At 44.2% G+C, this 21,723-nt stretch overlaps 1 protein-coding gene across 1 annotated transcript in view; it reads left to right on the top strand.

The window, feature by feature from the left end:
- Window positions 1-219: 219 nt before the first annotated feature.
- LOC141264483 (aquaporin-4-like) overlaps window positions 220-21,723 on the top strand; it is a 38,627-nt gene continuing 17,123 nt past the window's right edge. The window contains exons 1-2 of the mRNA XM_073676763.1: window positions 220-750; window positions 2,005-2,169. Of these exons, the coding sequence (XP_073532864.1) occupies window positions 385-750; window positions 2,005-2,169 (531 nt within the window). The 5' untranslated portion in view covers window positions 220-384. The remainder of the gene's footprint in view (window positions 751-2,004; window positions 2,170-21,723) is intronic.

Raw genomic sequence — 21,723 nt, 5'->3', positions numbered from 1 at the left:
CACCAGGAATGTCTTAATGGATTTGATGTCTACACACCTACTGATATAATACGCTGAATAGAGGAAAATGCTAGAGAGTCTGAGAGATGATCTGGGTGCGGACCAAGAGTGAGACATACTTACCCCTTTAGGATCGAACGTCCCCATCTCGTCCATGTTTACACAAGTCTACTCTTGAAGGATCGCAGTACATTCCTTAAGGCTATAGACAAAAAAATGGCATTTCTTTGCAAGAAATTTCTGGTCTAAAGGGAAGGGGCCGTATCAACAACACGTCACTACTTGTTCAACCTGTTTCACTGCTCTTCTACAAAACCCAAGCCCCCTTCCTACAATTTTATTCACTTACTCACACGAGTGTCTTCTCAGCATCGAGGCTGAAAGATGACGGCCTTCAAAGGAATATGGACAAGACAGTTCTGGACCTCCATGGCTGGAGAATTTCTCGCTGTTTTCCTTTTTTTGGTCATAAGTTTAGGATCAACAGCAGGGTTGAATGAACCTGGACCTAGTGATACTCATATTGCTTTCTGCTTTGGACTCAGCATTGCCATATTGATTCATTGCTTTGGACACATATGTGAAGCTTTCTTGAACCCTGCCGTGGCAGTGGCTATGATATGTACCAGAAAAATATCAGTGGCCAAAGGAATTTTGTACATCGTTGTCCAATGTGTGGCCGCTATAGCTGGTGCTGGAGTAATCGCTCTCATTACACCACAAGATAAATGGCCGGTTGGAATCACCAAGGTAATTGTGATCACCCTCAAATTCACTGAACATAATTTGTAATTACAGAGGATGGTATCTATTTTTTCTTTTCGATGACTAAGGAAAACTAAGGGATAGAATGACGACTGTATGATCAATTTGAGTATCTAACCCTAGTAATGCATTCATCTATCTATCTATCTATCTATCTATCTATCTATTATCTATCTATCTATCCATATCTATCTATCTATCCATATCTATCTATCTATCTATCTACTATTCTCATTTCTATCTCTTATAACTCTAGACTAAGATAGTTAAAGGGATGAAATTTAAGAAAAGATCTGTTTTCCCCCAGAACCTCATGCACGTAAATGAGGTTGAACTACAACCCCTCAGGCCATGTACAGAAGTGGCGCTGTTTCTAAAAGTAATAAAATACTTTTTTTTAATCCCAGAATATTTTGTTTTCTAAAACTCAGTTAAAATTTCATTAAGTAATTATATTTAAAGGTTTTTTTTTTGCTCCTTTATGAATATTTTTTTATTGTTGCTCAACACAAAGAGAATTGATTACAATTTACATCGCCAGATATTGTTAATTGCATTCTTATTCCTATATCCCATCAGTACTGAAAGAAAGATGGTGATTGCGAATTTGCGACCATGACTGATCTATGGATATCTCCTGTAGCAATGCTTATTGTATGGGCCCTACATCTTGGAGCTCCAGTAGCCATCTTCCTCCGATGGATTAGTTGTGTTTGTTCCATTGCATTCCATAGATGCATAAAGAAATTTGTGGAGAACCCCTTTGGCATTATGATCACAATTGCTGTATAAACTATTTATTGGTGTTATAGGCATGGAGCTAATTATGCAAAAATAAAAGTTTTTGGAAATTTTATCCCACTGGCAAAGCTTATGTGCCTCACAAGGGTGAACGCTAATCCACACAGTTATTCCTATGTAGGAACACAGAATTATGGCTGATTGCACTACTTGGAGATGTCTCCTTTAACTAGAGGTCTTAATATCTGTGAATTCCAGTTATATAAAATCCCTAAACTAATGTTCACACGAGTCCATGTCCAATCTTTATGGACGTGAACCATTATGAAACATGGAATATGCCTCAACAATAAGCAAACGAGAATGGTTCAAAATCCTGTGGTCTAGCCTGATATCAACTGGTGTTTCTGATAGAAATCATATAAATTAAGCCAAATATAAACCATAGCTATAGCATACTTGTAATACAATGTATATACCATGATTTTCTAATTACAGGACCATGATACCATTTCCCATGGACAAGCCCTTCTGGTGGAAACAATCATCACATTTCAATTGGTCTTCACAATATTTGCGTCATGTGATAAGAAAAGAAGCGATATCAAAGTGCCCATTCCTCTCATCATTGGCTTATCTGTTACCGTTGGACATCTGTTTGCAGTAAGTGTATACTTTAATTATAATGTATTCATTGGAAAAGGTATAAGAATGGTCTATACTAAGGCGATCATACTCATTAGATAAATGCTGCACGAACTCACTGACTTCAGTTGAAGTGGCCAATGTGTATGGAAGTATCTTGACATCTGCTGTAGTGAAAAAGAAAGATCAGGCATGTTGGCTTTCAACATGCCCTATCATTTGTTCTAATGGGGAATTAAGCCATCAACAACAGCTTTTTTTCATTCTCCCTGTTAAGCACACATGCATGCTTGGCTGAGCTAAACTTGCATGTATATGGGGAAAATAGCTGCCTAATATACAATCTAGTATAATAGAGAATACCAGCTGGAAATATTGAGCCTCATAACACATATTTTAATAAATACAAGGAATAAAAGAATTGTTAATAAGGCTCTATTCACAACTGCATCATCATTTCTGTTAAAAATAGAAACCACAACGCCACGTGTGATTCATGATGTAAGGTATATCAGCGGCAACAATCAAATACTATTGACTTATGGGCAGAGCGGTGGCTCAGTGGTTAGCACTGTATGGTGGCTCAATGGTTAGTTTTGTAGCTTTGCAGCGCTGGGGTCCTGGGATAAAATCCCACCATGGACAACATCGGCAAGGAGTTTGTATGTTCTCTCCATGTTTGTGCGGACCTCCTTTGGGGTCTCCAGTTTCCTCCCACACTCCAAAGACATACTGATAGGGAATGTAGATTGTGAGCCCCAATGGGGACGGTGATGATGATGTCTGTAAAGCGCTGTGGAATTAATTGCGCTATATAAGTGAGTAAAATAAATAAATAGACTTATACTTGTGACTGTTGGGTTTGCCTGGATGTCCATAATTTTTGCACTGACCTTTAGAAATGACATTTCATGGGTTTGAACATTTCAGGATGCACATGTATATCAACGAGCGTTAAAGGGTTGTTTTACTTCCATGATATTGATGACCTGTCCTTAGGAATAGGTCATTAAGATCAGATAGGTGGAGGATGACACCGGCGCTCCCATCAAATAGCTGTTTCCCAGATGCATGCAGGTGTGGTGTTGAGCAGTACCGCTTAATTAACTGTTTAGATGCCGTGCCCCTATTTGACTTGATGGATCTTTGATGTTTAACTCCACAACTGCTTACATCTGGCCGGCACTTAGAACAGCTGATCGTGAACGTGCAAGATGTCATATCCCCACTGATCTGATATTGAAGATTCATCTTATGGATAGGTATAAGAAGACTCGGGAAATATGCAGTGAAGAAAAGGAAATGTTTATTCATGGAATCCAATATAGTCAGAAAGATTAACGTTTCGGCCCTGAATCCAGACCTTCATCAGAATGGTGTGGATTTGTGTGGGGATTGTGGGTAGAAAACGGTGTGAATCACTTTAGTGGATGTGACAACCACAATTCAAGATCGAGGGCTGAAACATTAATTTTTCTGATTTTATTGGATTGCACGAATAAAAATTTCCTTTTTTTCACTGAATACATCTGAGTGCCGAGTCTTCGTATACCTACATTTACGGATTAGAACTCTACTCGAGCACCAACCCATCTACTGAGTGACATGTACCATTACCTGCTGTGTAGCATCTTATGGATAGGTCATCGATACTAAAGCAGTGGAACAACCCTGTAAGGGGTTAATGAGCAATGCAAGTATTTACTAAAACTGATATATCAGGTGAGTGACAAGTCCTGTGCAAATTCCTATACAAAGAATAAAAATGTAATAGCTATGCATGAGAATCCATGTAGAGTCACCAAGCACTTCAATGTGAGGGGAGCAGAATAAAATCACTAATAGACCTCTCAATATCAGTGCCTATATGACTTCTTATTGTTGTCCCTGGGTGGCCCATGGCAGAATTTAAGAATACAATCTATTATGCCAATGCCAGTTTAACACAACCATCCGCCACAATCTGGGTATGGTTTGTGATGTCTGGACCGGGTGCGGGTCTCCTATCCTGGACTCGGCAGCCTCATGGGCATATGTCACACATCTGAAATCAGCCTGATGGTGAATAGTAGAGATGAGCGTTGTTCTACTCGAACTGTTCGCCAATCTCAAATTCGAGCTGTTTTGGGCGGTGTTCGAGCCGTTCGGCGAACACGAACAATTTGAGAAAAATTCGGCTGTTCGAGGTTATGTTCGATAACTGTTCGTGCACCAAAATCATAACTGGATTTTTTCTCAGTAATGATGAAAATTAATGTTAATACGCAGTTTGAGTGTACAGCGGGGCGGGGGGAGGGGCAGGGGATGGATCTCTGCAGGAACAATGAAGATCTCCATTTTTTTTTCTCTTTCCCGCATTTACAGTGGGGAGGTGCAATCTGTCAGCCTATCGGCAGCGCACACACGGAGCGAAGTGCTTTTTTTCACACAAGCAAGGGCATGTGTCATTGGCAGTGTATGTCACATGTCCTTGCCCTATAAGACCAAGCCATTTTCCCCGTCGCCACCATTTTCTCACTGCTGCAGCTGCGTGTTAGACGGCACCGCTGTTGCTGTGTGCGCTATACCTTGTTAATTTCAAGCCAATTTTCGCACAAATATACAGATAGCTTGGGAGTAGGGAATAGTTGTGATTGCAGTCCTTTTAAGGACTAGGTTACAGCATTTCCTACGACTTTTATCAGGGAGGTCTGTGCTCTTAAATAGATAGGTTGTGGGAGTAAAGACTAATTGTAATTGGAGTCCTTTTCAGGACTAGGTTACATCAGTTCCTATCAGTTTTTGCCAGGCAGGTCTGTGCCAGTGCTGTGCAAGTTTTTTTCACAGCATTTGGCTGAATCTAGCAAAGCTAATCCTTTTTGGCCTATTGCAGAGTGTGTTAGTCAGTGGAGTAGCCTATCTGTGTTGCAAGATATACCACCTGTGTATAGAATACCAATTTTTTTACTGCACCTAGTGAAGTAAAATCTTTTGGGCATAGCATCATTCTATTAGTCCATCTATACTGACCTCCATCAGGTTGCAAATTAAAACTAATTTTTATCTGCATCTACAGTACCTCTGAAAAAATATTTGGGCTTCTACCTGTGTGTGGGACTTGTTGTATTAGTCCATCTATACTGACCTCCATCAGGTTGCAAACTGAATATAATTTTTTTCTGCATCTAGCTCTGAAAAAATATTTGGCCTTCTAGTAGTGTGTCGGACTTTCTCTATTAGTCCATCTATACTGACCTCCATCAGGTTGCAAATTAAAACTAATTTTTATCTGCATCTACAGTACCTCTGAAAAAATATTTGGGCTTCTAGCTGTGTGTGGGACTTGTTGTATTAGTCCATCTATACTGACCTCCATCAGGTTGCAAACTGAATATATTTTTTTCTGCATCTACCTCTGAAAAAATATTGGGCTTCTAGCTGTGTGTGGGACTTGTTGTATTAGTCCATCTATACTGACCTCCATCAGGTTGCAAACTGAATATATTTTTTTCTGCATCTACCTCTGAAAAAATATTGGGCTTCTAGCTGTGTGTGGGTCTTGTTCTATTAATCCATCTATACTGACCTCCATCAGGTTGCAAACTGAATATAATTTTTTTCTGCATCTAGCTCTGAAAAAATATTTGGCCTTCTAGTAGTGTGTCGGACTTTCTCTATTAGTCCATCTATACTGACCTCCATCAGGTTGCAAACTGAATATAATTTTTTTCTGCATCTAGCTCTGAAAAAATATTTGGCCTTCTAGTAGTGTGTCGGACTTTCTCTATTAGTCCATCTATACTGACTTCCATCAGGTTGCAAAATAAAACTAATTTTTATCTGCATCTACAGTACCTCTGAAAAAATATTTGGGCTTCTAGCTGTGTGTGGGACTTGTTGTATTAGTCCATCTATACTGACCTCCATCAGGTTGCAAACTGAATATATTTTTTTCTGCATCTACCTCTGAAAAAATATTGGGCTTCTAGCTGTGTGTGGGACTTGTTGTATTAGTCCATCTATACTGACCTCCATCAGGTTGCAAACTGAATATATTTTTTTCTGCATCTACCTCTGAAAAAATATTGGGCTTCTAGCTGTGTGTGGGTCTTGTTCTATTAATCCATCTATACTGACCTCCATCAGGTTGCAAACTGAATATAATTTTTTTCTGCATCTAGCTCTGAAAAAATATTTGGCCTTCTAGTAGTGTGTCGGACTTTCTCTATTAGTCCATCTATACTGACCTCCATCAGGTTGCAAACTGAATATATTTTTTTCTGCATCTACCTCTGAAAAAATATTTGGCCTTCTAGTAGTGTGTCGGACTTTCTCTATTAGTCCATCTATACTGACCTCCATCAGGTTGCAAATTAAAACTAATTTTTATCTGCATCTACAGTACCTCTGAAAAAATATTTGGGCTTCTAGCTGTGTGTGGGACTTGTTGTATTAGTCCATCTATACTGACCTCCATCAGGTTGCAAACTGAATATATTTTTTTCCTGCATCTACCTCTGAAAAAATATTGGGCTTCTAGCTGTGTGTGGGTCTTGTTCTATTAATCCATCTATACTGACCTCCATCAGGTTGCAAATTCAAAATAATTTTTTTCTGCATCTAACCCAGCCAATAGTTTTGGCCTAATACCACAGTTTGGCCACTCAGCTCTGCTCGGTTACCATCCATTGTTTTTTTGTGCAAACAACTCCAGAGTTGTGAATTAGTTAACCACCAAAATGAGTGGAAAAAGGCCTGCTGCTGGTGGAAAGGGGAATAGGCGTGTTGGGAAGGGGAAAAAAGGTTGTGTCCGTGGGGTAGGTGTTAAAGCAACAGTAACATCTGCAGAATAAAGACCATCTTCCAGCCAAACTAAAATGTCTACTTCTTTTAGCGGACAATGTGATAAGATCCCTTTCTTACGGCCACGCCAATCGCTACAAATTCCAGATGAGGCACAAAAACAGCAGGTGCTTCAACGGATATCAAGTGCTCCTTTAAGTGGGCTCTCCTCCACATCAACTTCAACATCACAAATACTCCAGTCCTCAAAGGTGTCACCCAAATCGCACTTGCTTCCTCACAGCTCCCAAATCTCCAGCTGCCCGTCTGAGTATGAGGTAGAACAGATGGTTGAGTCTGCAGAGCTGTTTACTCATACTATAGCCTGGGAATCAGAAGTCGACTCCAGCGCTTCTGTGAATCCAGACGAGGAAATGATCTGCACTGATGCCCAGAATCTTTATGAGTCGGATCCAGGACCAGACGCAGAAGGTTCTGACCATAATGTAGACCCTCATTCCCAAACTGTAACTCCTGTTGGTGGAGACAATGAGGAAGACGATGATAAGACTCAAATACCTGATTGGAGCGACAACTTTAGTTTTTTGTCAGGGCAGGAACAGGTTGGCTCTGAGGACGACGGGTGTGATAACGCACAGGGTGATGATGATGAGGTCGGAGATCCCACTTACTGTCAACCCACAGTCAGCCAAGAGATGAGGTCAGCAGAGGAGGTGGAGGAAGATGCTAGTGACGACGAGGTCAGGTTGCGCCTTCCTGGACAGAGACGTAGTACTGGAAGCACGTCAACAACTGCATCCTCAAACACAACTCTGCCTCTCACCACAAGTCGTGGTGGCTCTTCAGGTCGCATGGGTGCTAAGCCTTGCATAGCCTGGGCATTTTTTCAGATCGATAAAGATGACCCAACTCGTGTTATCTGTAACATTTGTCAGCAAAAGTTAAGTAGAGGCCAAAAAATACATAGTTTGAGTACTTCATGCATGAACCGGCACATGGACATGAAGCATAAGTTGCAGTGGGAAGCTCAGTGTGCTACAATGCGGCCTAGCCGGCCGGGCCAACCACCGTCTGCCATATCTTGTGCATCCGCGGCCTCTTCATCCTCTGTGACTGGGGGGACAGCAGTCACACCTGTTTTGGGGCGCAGACCTGCCACCTCTTTACCCGCAACAGCCAGCGTGATTGGCAGGTCATCATTTTCTTTGGAGGTGGTAACACCAGCTGGTGTTGAGCGCTGTCCGACATCGATAGCACCACCTTTGGATCAAGGCAACCTAACATGTCCGCCTGCATCTTCCTCACAGACCGGCAGTTTGCCGGGGACACCCTTATCAACCCCGTCTATGCACAATAGCCAGCCCTCGGTCCCTCAGATGTGGACAAGTAAAAGACCATTTCCTCCTAGCCATGAGAAAGCTAAGAGGTTGAATTTCACCATCTGCAAGCTCTTGGCTACAGAAATGCTGCCTTTCCGCCTGGTGGACACAGAGGATTTTCGAGACCTTATGTCCGTCGCAGTGCCCCAGTACCAGATGCCCAGTCGGCACTACTTCTCAAAGAAAGGCGTGCCTGCGCTCCACCAGCATGTCGCACATAACATCACCGCTTCTTTGAGAAACTCTGTGTGTGACAGGGTGCATTTCACCACAGACACTTGGACGAGTAGGCATGGACAGGGGCGTTACATGTCGCTGACTGGGCACTGGGTAACTATGGTGACAGCAGGACAAGGGGCTGCTGTCCAAGTCTTGCCGTCCCCACGAGTTGTGCGTCAATCCTCTTTATGTCAAAGTTCCTCCACTGCTTCTGCCTCCTCAACCTCCTCTCGGTCTTCCACCTGCACCCAAAGCCTGTCTGGTCATGCCACAAGCTTTCTAACTGCGCAGAAGGGATCCTGCACACCTCCTTACTATGCTGGCAGTAGGGCTCAACGTCATCAGGCGGTTTTTACATTGAAATGTCTGGGAAATGTGAGTCACACAGCTGAGGAGTTGTGGTCAGCTCTGGAGAACCAATTTCATGAATGGTTGTCTCCACTGGACCTGAAACCAGGGAAGGCCGTGTGCGACAATGCTGCAAACCTGGGTGCGGCCCTTCGCCGGGGCAATGTCACACACGTGCCTTGTATGGCTCACGTGTTGAACCTGGTTGTCCAGCAATTTTTAGCCCACTATCCCAGACTAGATGGCCTTCTGCAGAGGGCACGGTCGCTGTGTGCTCACTTCCGCCGTTCGCATCCCGCAGCTCAGCGACTTACATCTCTACAGAAGTCGTTGGGCCTGCCACTTCACCGGCTAAAATGCGATGTGCCTACCTGGTGGAATTCAACTCTGCACATGTTGCAGCGACTGTGGCAGCACCGACAAGCCCTGGTGCAATACGTTCTGACGTATAGCCTGGGCCAACGAGATTCAGAGGTGGGGCAAATCACGCTGGAGGAGTGGTCTCAGATCAGGGACCTATGCACCCTTCTGCACAGTTTTGAAATGGCGACGAAGATGTTTAGTGCTGACGATGCCATTATCAGCATGACTATTCCGGTGATTTACATGCTGGAGCACATGTTAAACAGAATTCGGAGTCAGATGGTGGCACAAGAGGAGGTGGAGGAAGTAGAGGAGGAGGAGTTGTATGCGGAAGGGCTAACATCTGCAAGGTCCAGACGGTCGGCAGCACCAAGGCGGCAGGCATGTGAGGGTGGGGGAGATGGTTTTACCAGGGCGCATGGTAGCAGCCAAACTAGTGAGGAAGGTGCAGGAGCCCAGGAAGAAGTGGAGGACGAACTGATGGAAGACTCATCAGATGAGGGAGACCTTGATCACATTTCTGTTGTGCGAGGTTGGGGGGAGAGGACAGAGGAAGGAAGCATGATTGTTACCTCGCCACCAACACAACAGGGACTTGGTGCTCCTGGATGCGCAACACACATGAGTGCCTTCTTGCTGCACTACCTGCAACATGACCCTCGAATTGTGAGAATTAGAAATAATCCTGACTACTGGGTTGCCACACTGTTAGATCCCTGGTACAAAAGTAAATTTGCAGAAATTATTCCTGCCATAGAAAGGGATGCACGCATGCAGGAGTATCAGCAGAGACTGTTGCAGAATCTTACATGTGCTTTTCCACAAAATACCAGTGGTGCACGTAGTGAATCTCACAGTTCCAACTTGCCAACCGTGGGACCGTCAAGTGTTCAGCACTCAAACCGTAACAGAACCACAGTATCTGCTGGTAACATCAATTTTGCGGAATCATTTCACCACTTTTTTAGCCCATCCTTTGCAAGGCCACAGGAGACAAGAAGTCTGACACATAGTCAACGCCTAGAGACGATGGTACAGGAGTATCTCCAAGTAAACATTGAAGCCACGACTGTGTCACTGGACCCTTGCTCTTTTTGGGCTTCCAATCTGGATAAATGGCCGGAGCTAGCCACTTACGCCTTGGAGATCTTGTCATGCCCCGCAGCCAGCGTTCTGTCTGAACGTGTGTTCAGCGCTGCTGGTGGTGTGCTGACAGATAAGCGCACGCGGCTCTCCACTGATAATGTAGACAGACTCACGTTCATAAAGATGAACAAATCATGGATCCGAAACGACTTTTCTACCCCTGTGTCATCCTGGGGAGAGTAAAAGCTTGATGATTGGTTAAAATCACCCTACCAACCGTTTTAAGCTTTCAAATTACTAATCATGTTTATCTGTATCTTGACTGGAAAATAATTTGGGCTTTGTAGCAGTGTGCAGCACTGATCCTATTAGGCCATCTATACTAAAGCTTCACCAGATTTAAAATTAAAAATAATTTTTAGCTGCATCTAGCCCGGAAAATAATTTTGGGGCTTCGAGATGCGCAAGGCACATAAGTGCCTTCTTGCTGCACTACCTGCAGCATGACCCTCATATTGTCAGAATTCGAAGTAATCATGACTACTGGGTTGCCACACTCTTAGATCCCCCAAACTTTTCGATCAACCTTTTCATTTTAATAAAGACCAAAAAAATGGTCATTTTTGAAATTATAAGCATTAGCAGGTTGTTAGAAACTGAAATCAAACAGTTTTCAACTCAAAACTTTATTCTAGGTGATGTTACATTTTCACAAAGGACCCCTTGTTCGAAAGGAGCTTCTGAACTCTCTCGTCCATTGAATTTGTCAGGTTTTGTATGGTTTCTGCTTCAATTGTTTTGCATGAGGACAGAATACCCTCCCAGAGCTGTTGCTTAGATGTGAACTGCCTCCCGCCATCATAGACACTCCTTTTAATGATGCTCCAAAGGTTCTGAATGGGGTAGAGGTCAGGGGAGCATGGGGGTCACACCATAAGTTTGTCCCCTTTTATGCCCATATCAGCCAGAGATGCAGATGTTTTATGTGCAGCATGAGATGGTGCATTATCATGCAGAAAAATGATCTTGCTGTGAAATACACGGTTCTTCTTCTTGAACCATGGCAGGAAGTGCTGTTTGAGAAAATCCACATACATTATGGAGTTCATCTTTAGCGCCTTCAGGGATCCTAAAGGGGCCGACAATCTCTCTCCCCATGATTCCAGCCCAAAACATTACTCCACCTCCTCCTTGTTGGCGCTGTAGCCGTGTTTGCGTGGGGTGTCCATCAACCAGCCATCCTCCACTCCATCCATCTGGACCATCGAGCGCTGCACGGCACTCATCCGTGAACAAAACAGTTTTGAAATCAGTCTTCATGTAATGTTTGGCCCACTGGAGCCGTTTCTGCTTGTGTGAAGTGGATAGAGGAGGTCGACAGGATGGCGCATGCACAGCTGCAAACCTCTGAAGGACCCTGCATCTTGTTGTTCGGGGGACGTTGGAGGCACAAGCAGCTTCAAAAACTTGTCTGCTGCTATGACAAGGGTTTTTTGCCGCTGCTCTTTCAACCTGACGTAATTGCCTGTAGGAAAGAGTCCTCAATTTGCCCTTATCAGCACGCACACGTGTGTACTGTGAATCAGCTACATACTTCTTGATTGCCAAGACACTTCATCCTGATCATCGCACAATGTTGATTGTAGTCATGCCTTGACCTAAACACTCCACAATTTGCTGCTTCTCAGCAGCCGACACATCCTTTTTCTTTCCCATTTTGGCAGAAAATGTAGGCTGCTTAATAATGTGAGAGAGCCTTCTTAAGTAGTCTTGCCTTTCATTGGACACACCTGCCAAACTAATTAGCACAGGTGTCTGCAATTGCTTACAGTGATATAAAGAGCCCTGACACACATCACCATCAATGAGTTTAACTGACAAACAAACAAATTCTTCCCTTATCACTCCTAAACACTTTTTGCATAATAATTTGGAACGCAGTGTACATGTGCTTTTCCACAAAACACCAGTGGTTCACGTAGTGAATCTTACAGTTCTAACTTGCCAACCGTGGTCTGTATGGAGTTGTTCAATAAAGGGCCCAAAATTAAGATAACATAGATGGGAGAGGTCTCTATGAATAGGAATTCCTAAGTATTTGATACCCTGTGAGGGCCAGGCAAAGGGAAAGTTGGACTGGATGGAATCCTATATGGATTTGGGGAGGGAGACATCGAGGGCCTCAGACTTCGCTGCATTGATTTTAAAATTTTACCATGTAACAAAGTGATCTATTTCAGCCATAACAGCATGGATGGATATATGTGATTGAGTGATATATACTAGGACATCATCAGCAAATAGAGAGCACTTGTACTCGGTGCCTCCCACCTCAATCCACCTAATATTGGGGTTATGGCGAATTGATGAGAGCAGGTGCTCCGTCACTAGGATGTATAAGAGAGGGGACAGAGGACATCACTGCCTTGTCCCATTGGTGATTGTGAAAGGTGATGAAAATGTTCTGACGCACCCCCTGGGCCTTGGGACACCCGGAGCCGGACCCTTTTTGGTGGATGCTGGTGGTTGTAGTCTTCGTGGCGGCGACCCGGTTCCGTGGCTCAGGGCGGTCAAACCAGTGGCGGAACTATTTATGTGGTTTTGATGTTTAAATGTCCGACTACGCCACCCGTGGATTGCGGTCAGAGTGAACCGCCGCTACAGGGCAGACCGCTGAGGCTGGTGTTGTGGGTGCAGCAGAGCGTAGCATAACTCCCCACGGGAGGAGTATAGCCTCAGGGCAGTGTATGCGGAGGATGGGGGTGATGGTGCAGGGCAGCAGCAGTAACGACACGGAGTCAGTGATGCAGTTCAGGGCCTTTACTCACAGTTCTTATTATCCAGACCACGTCTGCAGGTAACGGCTGCCCACGTCGTACTGTGCTCACCAGGTGAGGGGCTCAGACAACTCCCAGATAACTTTGGAGCACTTCACAGGACCCCCTTTGTGTGTCCTTTGTCTGGCCTTTCTTACCAACACTTCTGTCCGGCTGCCTCGGGCCTCCTCTTGGTAAACTTGGCGCCAGTTTCCCTGACCCTATGTGGTGCCTTCCTAGCGGGTGTAGCGAGGGGCTGCGCCACATAAAATGTCAGAGCCTCCGGTTTCTAGCTGAGGGTCGTTTCCTGCCTCCACTAGTTCGGGGACCGGTCTCCCCCTTTGGCCTGACCCCTCCACGCAGGTGGATTCGGGCGTGCGGTGGCGACTCGCCCGTCCGCACCCCTGGGATCCCTTCATTCCTCGTTCCTGGAGCCTTCTCCGCTCCTCTTCCTTCCTTCTCCCTCTTCCAGGCCTGGGCCTCTGTTACTAGGCCCGCCTCCGGAGCAGAGCTCATGCAGAGCCCCTGCTCCCTGCCACTTCTGCTCAGACTTCTCTGCACTGAACTAAGATGGTGCCCACCTTTTATACTCCCTTCTCAATGCACCCAGGAACTGCTTCCTCCCTGCTCCTGCACTACAGGGTTCCCCTTCCTCAGTGTTCCCTCCCCCCACTCCAGCCAGGGACAGGGACTGTCGTGCCCATCTCAGGGGCATATTGGTCGCCCTGCCCCACGGCAATGTGGTGTAATGCATGCAGGTGTCGGGTCCTGATCCACACTCCATCCTTACCTGAGAGTGAGATATCACACCTCTGGGTGAGGTGCAATACGTCTGTAGCAACCGAGCCCTCAGGGTGCTACAGTTCCATTTATCTTCAGCCTAGGTGACGTATTGCGATACAGGGCCGTGATTTTGGCTATAAAAGGGTCCCCTAGACCCCTACCCCAAGCTTTTTAAGAGAATCATATATGGCGTGCCAGGAGACTCTATGGAATGCTTTCTCAGCATCCAACGAGAGTATCTAATTACAAATTTTTAACTGCATCTAGCCCAGGAAATACTTTGTGCCTAGTAGCAGTGTCTGCTAGTCAGCGGATTATCCCGGCTGTTAAGCAAGCTGCACCACCTGTAGTTTAGACACTTAATTTTTTCAAAGGAAATGCTTCGGGACCATGGGATACTTAGTGAAGAGCATCAGGAGGCACCCCAAGGCATAGGGGCTGGGACTGGCAGTAGGATGCCTTGCGGTGGACAGCCGAGCTCGATCCTTATAAAAGCTTTTTAACTGCAGCAGCTTCAGTGGACGCTACTGGAGCTGGAATTACCGCGGCTGCTGGCATGAGACTTGCCCTCCAATAGATCCTTGTAAATGGATTTAAAGTGTATTCATTCAAATTAGAGAGACAATTTAAATTAAAAAGCTTAGAGCTGCCTCCACCACAGGGGGGCTCGCTCGACCCACCAGCGGACAGGCACCAGTATTGGGAGAGGGGGGCTGGCCGTCTGGGTTCACCGCGGCTCTGGCACAAACCCGGCGACACGGAGGTGGCACGGGCAGGAGCGGACTGGCCGTGTCGGCTTCTCACTTTTTGGATTTTAGAAGGGCATGACATGCCTATATCTGTGTCTCCCCCTCCTTTTACTCCTCCACCTCTTTTATTTTCGCATGACTATATGTACTTGTCACTTTTCCATGTGTTAGTTATGTCTTCTGAGCAGTTTGTCAGCTTTTGGACACCTTTGAAGGTGTTTTCTATGTGTTTTCTATGTGTTTCTATGTGTTTTTGTTTGCCTGCCATTGGTTTTAACGGTGTTCGAAGGTGTTCGACGAACAGTTCGACGAACAGTTCGGCGAACACACGGGTGTTCGACGAACCGAACCGAACTCGAACACTACGGGGGTGGCTCAACACTAGTGAATAGTAGTAATCCTGCACTGCTCCACAATCATTTCATTTATACAAATGTATCAAGATGGTGCAAACTATAATAGAGTTGAAGATGTTTTCCTTTTCTTTACGGCATCTCATGATTGTCATACATGTATTAGTGCAACCAGTAAGTTTCATCAAGTATCGATACAAGTTCAGAAGAAATGTAGAAGCCAGACAGGTCACATATTACACGTCTTACTCATGTTACCTGATCTAGTTACCTGACTGGTATCATTGTGGCTCAGCCCATCCCGAGTGTAGGCAGTAGATACAATTTACACTGTCGGATAAGCAGTCTTGTCTGATTTTTGACCTTTTTTATACCTGTAGTCTTACAAGTAACCAGTTACACAAGCAGACAACACAGTAATGAGATTTTTCCATCTTCAGCTAAAACATGGTATCTCTTCCTAACCCAAGAAGGATTATGAGCGTAAGCCTATGTTCACACATCATGATTTTTTTCAGCATTTTTTTATGCGTTTTTTTATGCAATTTTTCAGCTGCGTTTTGCAGCACCAGCAAAGTCTATGAGATTCCAGAAATCTCATCCACACCTCATGTTTTTTTTTTTTGTTCAGGATTTTGTGCTTTGCATATTTTTTTGAAAGATAGAGCATGATACTTCTTTCAGCATTTTTTTCAGCGTTTTTTCACCCATTGAAAGTAATGGGTGGTGAAAAAACGCCCATGCTGTCAAATTTTCAGCATTTTTTCAGCGTTTTTTGTCCATAAACCAAAATGAGATTTTTTTTTTACTGAACTTTATGTATATGCATAAGAGATACAAAAGGACAGTGAAAAAAATGCTGAAAAAAAAAAACGCACCAAAAAAAAGTAAAAAAGCAAGAAAACAGCAACAAAAATCCTGAACAACTATCTGGCAAGAGATCAGGTATTGCTGCAGAAAATGAATGCAGAAAAAAACATGATGTGTGAAGATAGCCTAAAATAATTAAAATCTATTTATTTTAACAATCTAATCACTTTTGTGATATACTTTAATTAATAATTCCCTACATTCCCTTTCTTTATACTTTAACTGGCTGTCTGCATTTTTTTTTTTTACTTTTGTTGACTTTTTTTTGGGAAGCATCATTGCATGCTGGGATACTCAAACAGGACCTCATCAGGGGTCGGGGCTGTAAACACTGCCACAGCTGTTTTCTCCACCCGGAAACAAATCATATTCAGTGATGTTCATTTCAGAGGCTGGGCTAGTCCCTGCTCTACTGAGCATGAACTAATTGTCAATTCCCACATATGTGCTCCCAGCACTGTATATGCTCACTGACAGTGTATTCCGTCACGGACTCTAAAAAGAAATGATGAGCTGGCAAGAGAGTGCACTGTCAGTGAACATTGAAAGGGATTGAACGTGGGCGAGCAGGGAGAACAGAAACCAGCCCAGCTCCTGAAACAGAGGTTACCACCCTGAAATGGGAAGTTTCCCTGCTCGCCGCTTTCTCTCTTTTTCAATGTGCACTGACAGTGCGCTTTCTTTTTGGCTTATCACTTCTTTTTAGAGCTGGCAAGTCAGAGAGCATTGAATATGTCATAGGTATCAGGGAGCTCTTATTAAGTATGCTTCAGATTTGACAATCGGTGCATGCTCAGTAGAGCAGGGACTAGCCCAGCACATGAAACGGACGTCACTGATGATGCTTCATTTCTGGGTGGGGAAACCCGCTGCGACTGAGTCAGTGACCCTAGCCCCGGCCTACTGATGGTTTTACCTTTTAAGTATGAAGTTTACCTTCGGTTTCAGACCACCCCTTTAGTTATGATAATGTCCCACTATAAACTACTCACCATAAATCAATACTACAGTCGTGGCCAAAAGTTTTGGGACTGACACAAATTTTGTTTTTCACAAAGTTTGCTTCTTAAAGGGGTTGTCCACTACTTTAGATTACCCCCCCCCCCCCAATGTATCCCCCCGGGGACCCTAAGACTTTTTGTAAATACCCTCTGTTGCAGATAATGCCTGTGAGCGGAGCTACCACTGGCCGCTCACAGGCATCACGACAGGTAGCAGCCGGGGGTCTTTTTCTTCCTGGTTCCACGGTGGATGCCAGGCTGTGGGCGGGGTTACCCCCCTGTGTCACACCCGACATCCACCGCGCGCTGGGTGTGACGCGGGGGGTAACCCCGCCCACAACCCAGCAGCCACCGCGGGTACCCCAGCGCTGAGTCATGCCTCACTTGTCATGACATCAGCGCAGGGTCACGTGATGCCTGTGAGCGCCCACCGATAGCGCCGCTCACAGGCATTATCTGCAACGGAAGGTATTAACAAAAAGTCTTAGGGGTCCCCGGGGGGATACATTGGGGGGGGTAATCTAAAGTAGTGCACAACTTCTTTAAGTGTTTTTGACGTTTTAGTCAAATGTTTCTATGGTTACTGAAGTACAATTACCAGCATTTCATAAGTTTTAAACTTTTGTTGACAAATACATGAAGTTTGTACAAACACTCAATAATTACAGGGTTGACCCTTATTTTTCAAGATCGCTGCACTTTTCCTTGGCAGCTGGATATCAGCCTCTGGGCCAAATCCTGACTGATGACATTGACAACTTATTCTTGTCTAATCAGTGCTTGGAGTTTATCACAATTCCTGTTTTTTGTTTAGCCACCCTTCTTATTGAGGATTGACCACAGATTCTCAATTCTTCCAGATGTCCCAAACACTGATCAGACAAGAATAGGTTGTCGTCACTCAGGAATGGCCCAGAAACTGATATCCAGCATGTCAGGGAGAATTGTAGACGTCTTGAAAAACAAGGATCAACACTGTAAATATTGAGTCTTTCTTTAAACTTGATGTATTTCCCAATAAAAGTTTTAAAATGAAACGCTTATAATTGTACTTCAGTAACCATAGAGACAACTGACGAAAAGATGTAAAAACACTGAAGCAGCAAAGTGTGTGAAAACCAAAATTTGTGTCAGTCTCCAAACTTTTGGCCTTAGCTGTATAAGCAAAGATAATACTAGCAGAGTGTCCTTTTCGACTCCATCAGCCAATATATGTCAGTAAGACAGCAAAAAATGGTATAGACTTGTGTAGTAGAGTGGGCTATTTCATAGTACTATACACATTAAAAAATATATACCAAGTTCAAAATAATAGCAGTGTTTTCAAAAACATGAGTTAAGCACAAAATCTTTCTACTAGTTTTTATTTCCATGCGTTGGGAATATTACACACTGTTTTCTAACTCAAAACATGAAGAGAAATGTATATAATTTTTAACTACTTTACAAAAAATAACAAAAATGAACATTGGGCTGTTCTAAAAAAATAGCAGTGTCTGCATTTGTCTTTACAAACTCACAATATGTATTCTCTTTTTTTGAGGATTTAGCATTCCTGTGAATCACTAACCTAATATTTAGTTGTATAATCACAGTATTTTAGAACTGCTTCACATCTATGTTGCATAGAGTCAACCAACTTCTGGCAGCTGTCACCTGTTATTCCAGCCCAGGATGCTTTGACTACATCACCCCACAAGTGTTCTATCGGATTAAGATCCGGGGATTGGACTGGCCACTGCATAACCTCAATTTTGTTGGACTTGGACCAAGATGTTGCTCGTTTATTGGTGTGTTTAGGGTCGTTGTCTTGTTGAAACACCCATTTCAAGGGCATATCCTCTTCAGCGTAAGGCAATATGCCCTCTTCAAGTATTGTAATATATGCAAACTGGTCAATGATCCCTGGTATCTGGTAAATAGGTCCAGCACCATAGTAAGAGAAACATGCCCATATCATGATGATTGCACCACCATGCTTCAGTCTTCATAGTGTACCGTGGCTCGAATGCAGAGTTTGGGGGTCGTCTGACAAACTGTCTGCAGCCCTTGGACCCAAAAAGAACAACTCTACTTTCATTAGTCTACAAAATGTTTCTTCATTTCTCTTTAGGTCAGTTGATGTGTTCTTTGGCAAATTGTATCCGCTTCAGTACACGTCTTTTTTTTAACAGTGGGACTTTGCGGGGACTTCTTGCTAAGAGATTAGCCTCACACAGGCGTCTTCTAACTGTCACAGTACTCACAATTAACTTAAGACTGTCTTTGATCATTGGTTGAGCCTTTCCCATTCTGGCTATTCTTCGATCCATTCGAATGGTAGTCATCCGTTTTCTTCCACGTCTCTCTGGTTTTGCTTTTCATTTTAAAGCATTGGAGATCATTTTAGCGGAACAGCCTATCATTGTCTGCACTTTTTTATACGTTTTACCCTCTCCAATCAAATTTTTAATCAAAGTACGCTGTTCTTCTGAACAATGTCTCGAACGACCCATATTTCTCAGGCTTTCAAGGAGAAATGCATGTACAACATGTGCTGGCTTCACCCTTGAAAAAGTGCAACCTGATTCACACCTGTCTCTTCACAGAATGATTGACCTCACTAATTGAACTCCACACTGGTATTATTTTGAACACACCACCTTTCAATTAATTATTCAAATACTGTACACAGACTCACAAACATGCAGATCATGAGTGCTGAGTCTGTTGGTTTTCTTAAAATCTACTGCACCAACTGGTAAATTGTTTTACATGTGGTAATATATTGTATACCAAAAACAGTGATTCATCTGGTTAGTGATATTGGACCGCTATTATTTTGAACACTACTGTGTGTATATATATACAGTTGTGCTCAAAAGTTTACATACCCCGGCAGAATTTTTCCTTTCTTGGTCTTGTTTCAGAGAATATGAATGATAACAAAAAACTTTTTCTCCACTCATGGTTATTGGTTGGGTGAAGCCATTTATTGTCAAACTACTGTGTTTTCTCTTTTTAAATCTTAATCACAACTAGTGATGAGCGAGCATGCTCGCTACTGCCCGGTGCTCGCCCGAGCATCTCAGTACTGGAGAAGCTTGGAGCTCACCGAGTACTTGCGAAATGCTCGGGCGGATGCTCGGGTCCCCTCCCTGCATGTTTGGCGCTCTTTAGAGTGCCAATCAACATGCAGGGATTGCCTGCCACTCATTGTAATGCCGCAGCCATGGTGGTTGTGGCATTACAGTGATTGGCTGGCCGCACAGCGTCATCAGGTCTATATCAGACCTGGCGCTGCTGTGCTCGTCACAGTCACTCCGGAATCAGGCAGAGTAGGGAGAGGTGCTGCTGCGTCAGGGAGAGATTTGCTTGTGTATTAGTTAGTGTAGGGAGAAAAAATGTACATTACACATATCCATCTTAACAAACAGTCCTTCTGAAGACTAATCTATCTGCAGAGATATCAGACAGGCAGGGTATATAGGCAGGCAGGCAGGGTATATAGCAGACTGCAGTGCATATAGCACAAGAGGCTCCATTCCAATTCTACCTTCTGCTGCTGTTCGGTATTTCTAGACAAAGGCCCAGGTCTCAGGGGCCAGGAATACTTTTTTTTGGATCTTAATCCTCATTATTTGCTTAAAAAGCAATCCAGAGAACACAATTTTTCTGCGCCATTTGCTTGTTAGCACTGCAGAATACAGCCAGGTCCTTTCCATATTACAGCGCTAGAAATCCAGCTATTTAAAATTGTGTTTTCTCCTTCACACGGATCACATATATGTTGTCAGAAAATACTGCCATTTCTAGCCTCCATTAAAAATTTGTTTCAGTATGTCAGTGAAGCAATTGACACCAGTTTGCTGTTCAAACTAGTTACCTACAGGCCAGGTATTTAAAACTCTGTTTACTCCGTCACACGGATAACATATAAGTTCGCTCCAAACTCAGTAATTTGTAGTGAGCATGGAAGATATTGTCCTCCATTTAAAATGGGCAAGGCACGTGGCAAGGGACGGGGAACTAGACGTGATGCTGATGGTGCATGCAGAGGCAGAGGACAAGGCCATCGGCAAGCTGAAATTGTGCCACAACAAACACCCACATCTTCTCGCCCGACCTTCCTCTCCCAATTCCTAGTGGACAGCAGCACACCACTATTGAACCCAGAGCAGTGTCAAAAGGTTATTGGTTGGATAGCGGATAATGCTTCCAGTCACTTAGCCACCACCACCACCACCACCCTGTCTTCCACACGGTCAAGGCTCAGTAGCCGTGAGTCTGGACCGCATATTCCTCACCCTGATCCTCCTTCCTCCCATCATGCCGAGTACCCAGAGACAACTGATCCCACACTTGGACACTCTGAAGAGCTGTTCACTTTTCCATTTATAGATTCAGGTCTCTCGCCCGGTCCACTTGAAGCGGGGCAAGAGGAGATCGCATGTAGCGATGCCCAAATATTTGAACAGCCACGGCCACACGAAGGCGAACGTGGGAAAGTGTCACAAGAGGTCAACGATGATGAGACACAATTGTCAGAAAGTCAGGAGGAGGACCAGGGTGCGGAAGTGGAAGACGAGGTAGTGGATGATATAGTAACTGACCCAACCTGGCAGGAGGACATGCAGAGTGAGGACAGTAGCACACAGGGGGAGGGAGGCAGAGCACCACAATAGGCAGGAAGAAGCAGTGTGGTGGCTGCAGACAGAAGGCAGGCAACCGTTCCCCGTAACACCAACACGAAGGAAGTTGCCAGCACAACTGTTAGGTCTTCCCGAGTCTGGTTGTTTTTTAAACACTCTGCCGATAACCCCAAAAAGGCCAGTTGCACCACC

The sequence above is a fragment of the Phyllobates terribilis genome, unplaced genomic scaffold (genome assembly GCF_046119375.1).
Source record: "Phyllobates terribilis strain yellow unplaced genomic scaffold, ASM4611937v1 Scaffold_4__5_contigs__length_816908805, whole genome shotgun sequence".
Lineage (NCBI taxonomy): Eukaryota > Metazoa > Chordata > Amphibia > Anura > Dendrobatidae > Phyllobates > Phyllobates terribilis.
The sequence above is the reverse complement of the archived record's forward strand: the minus strand, read 5'-3'. Positions and strand labels throughout refer to the sequence as shown.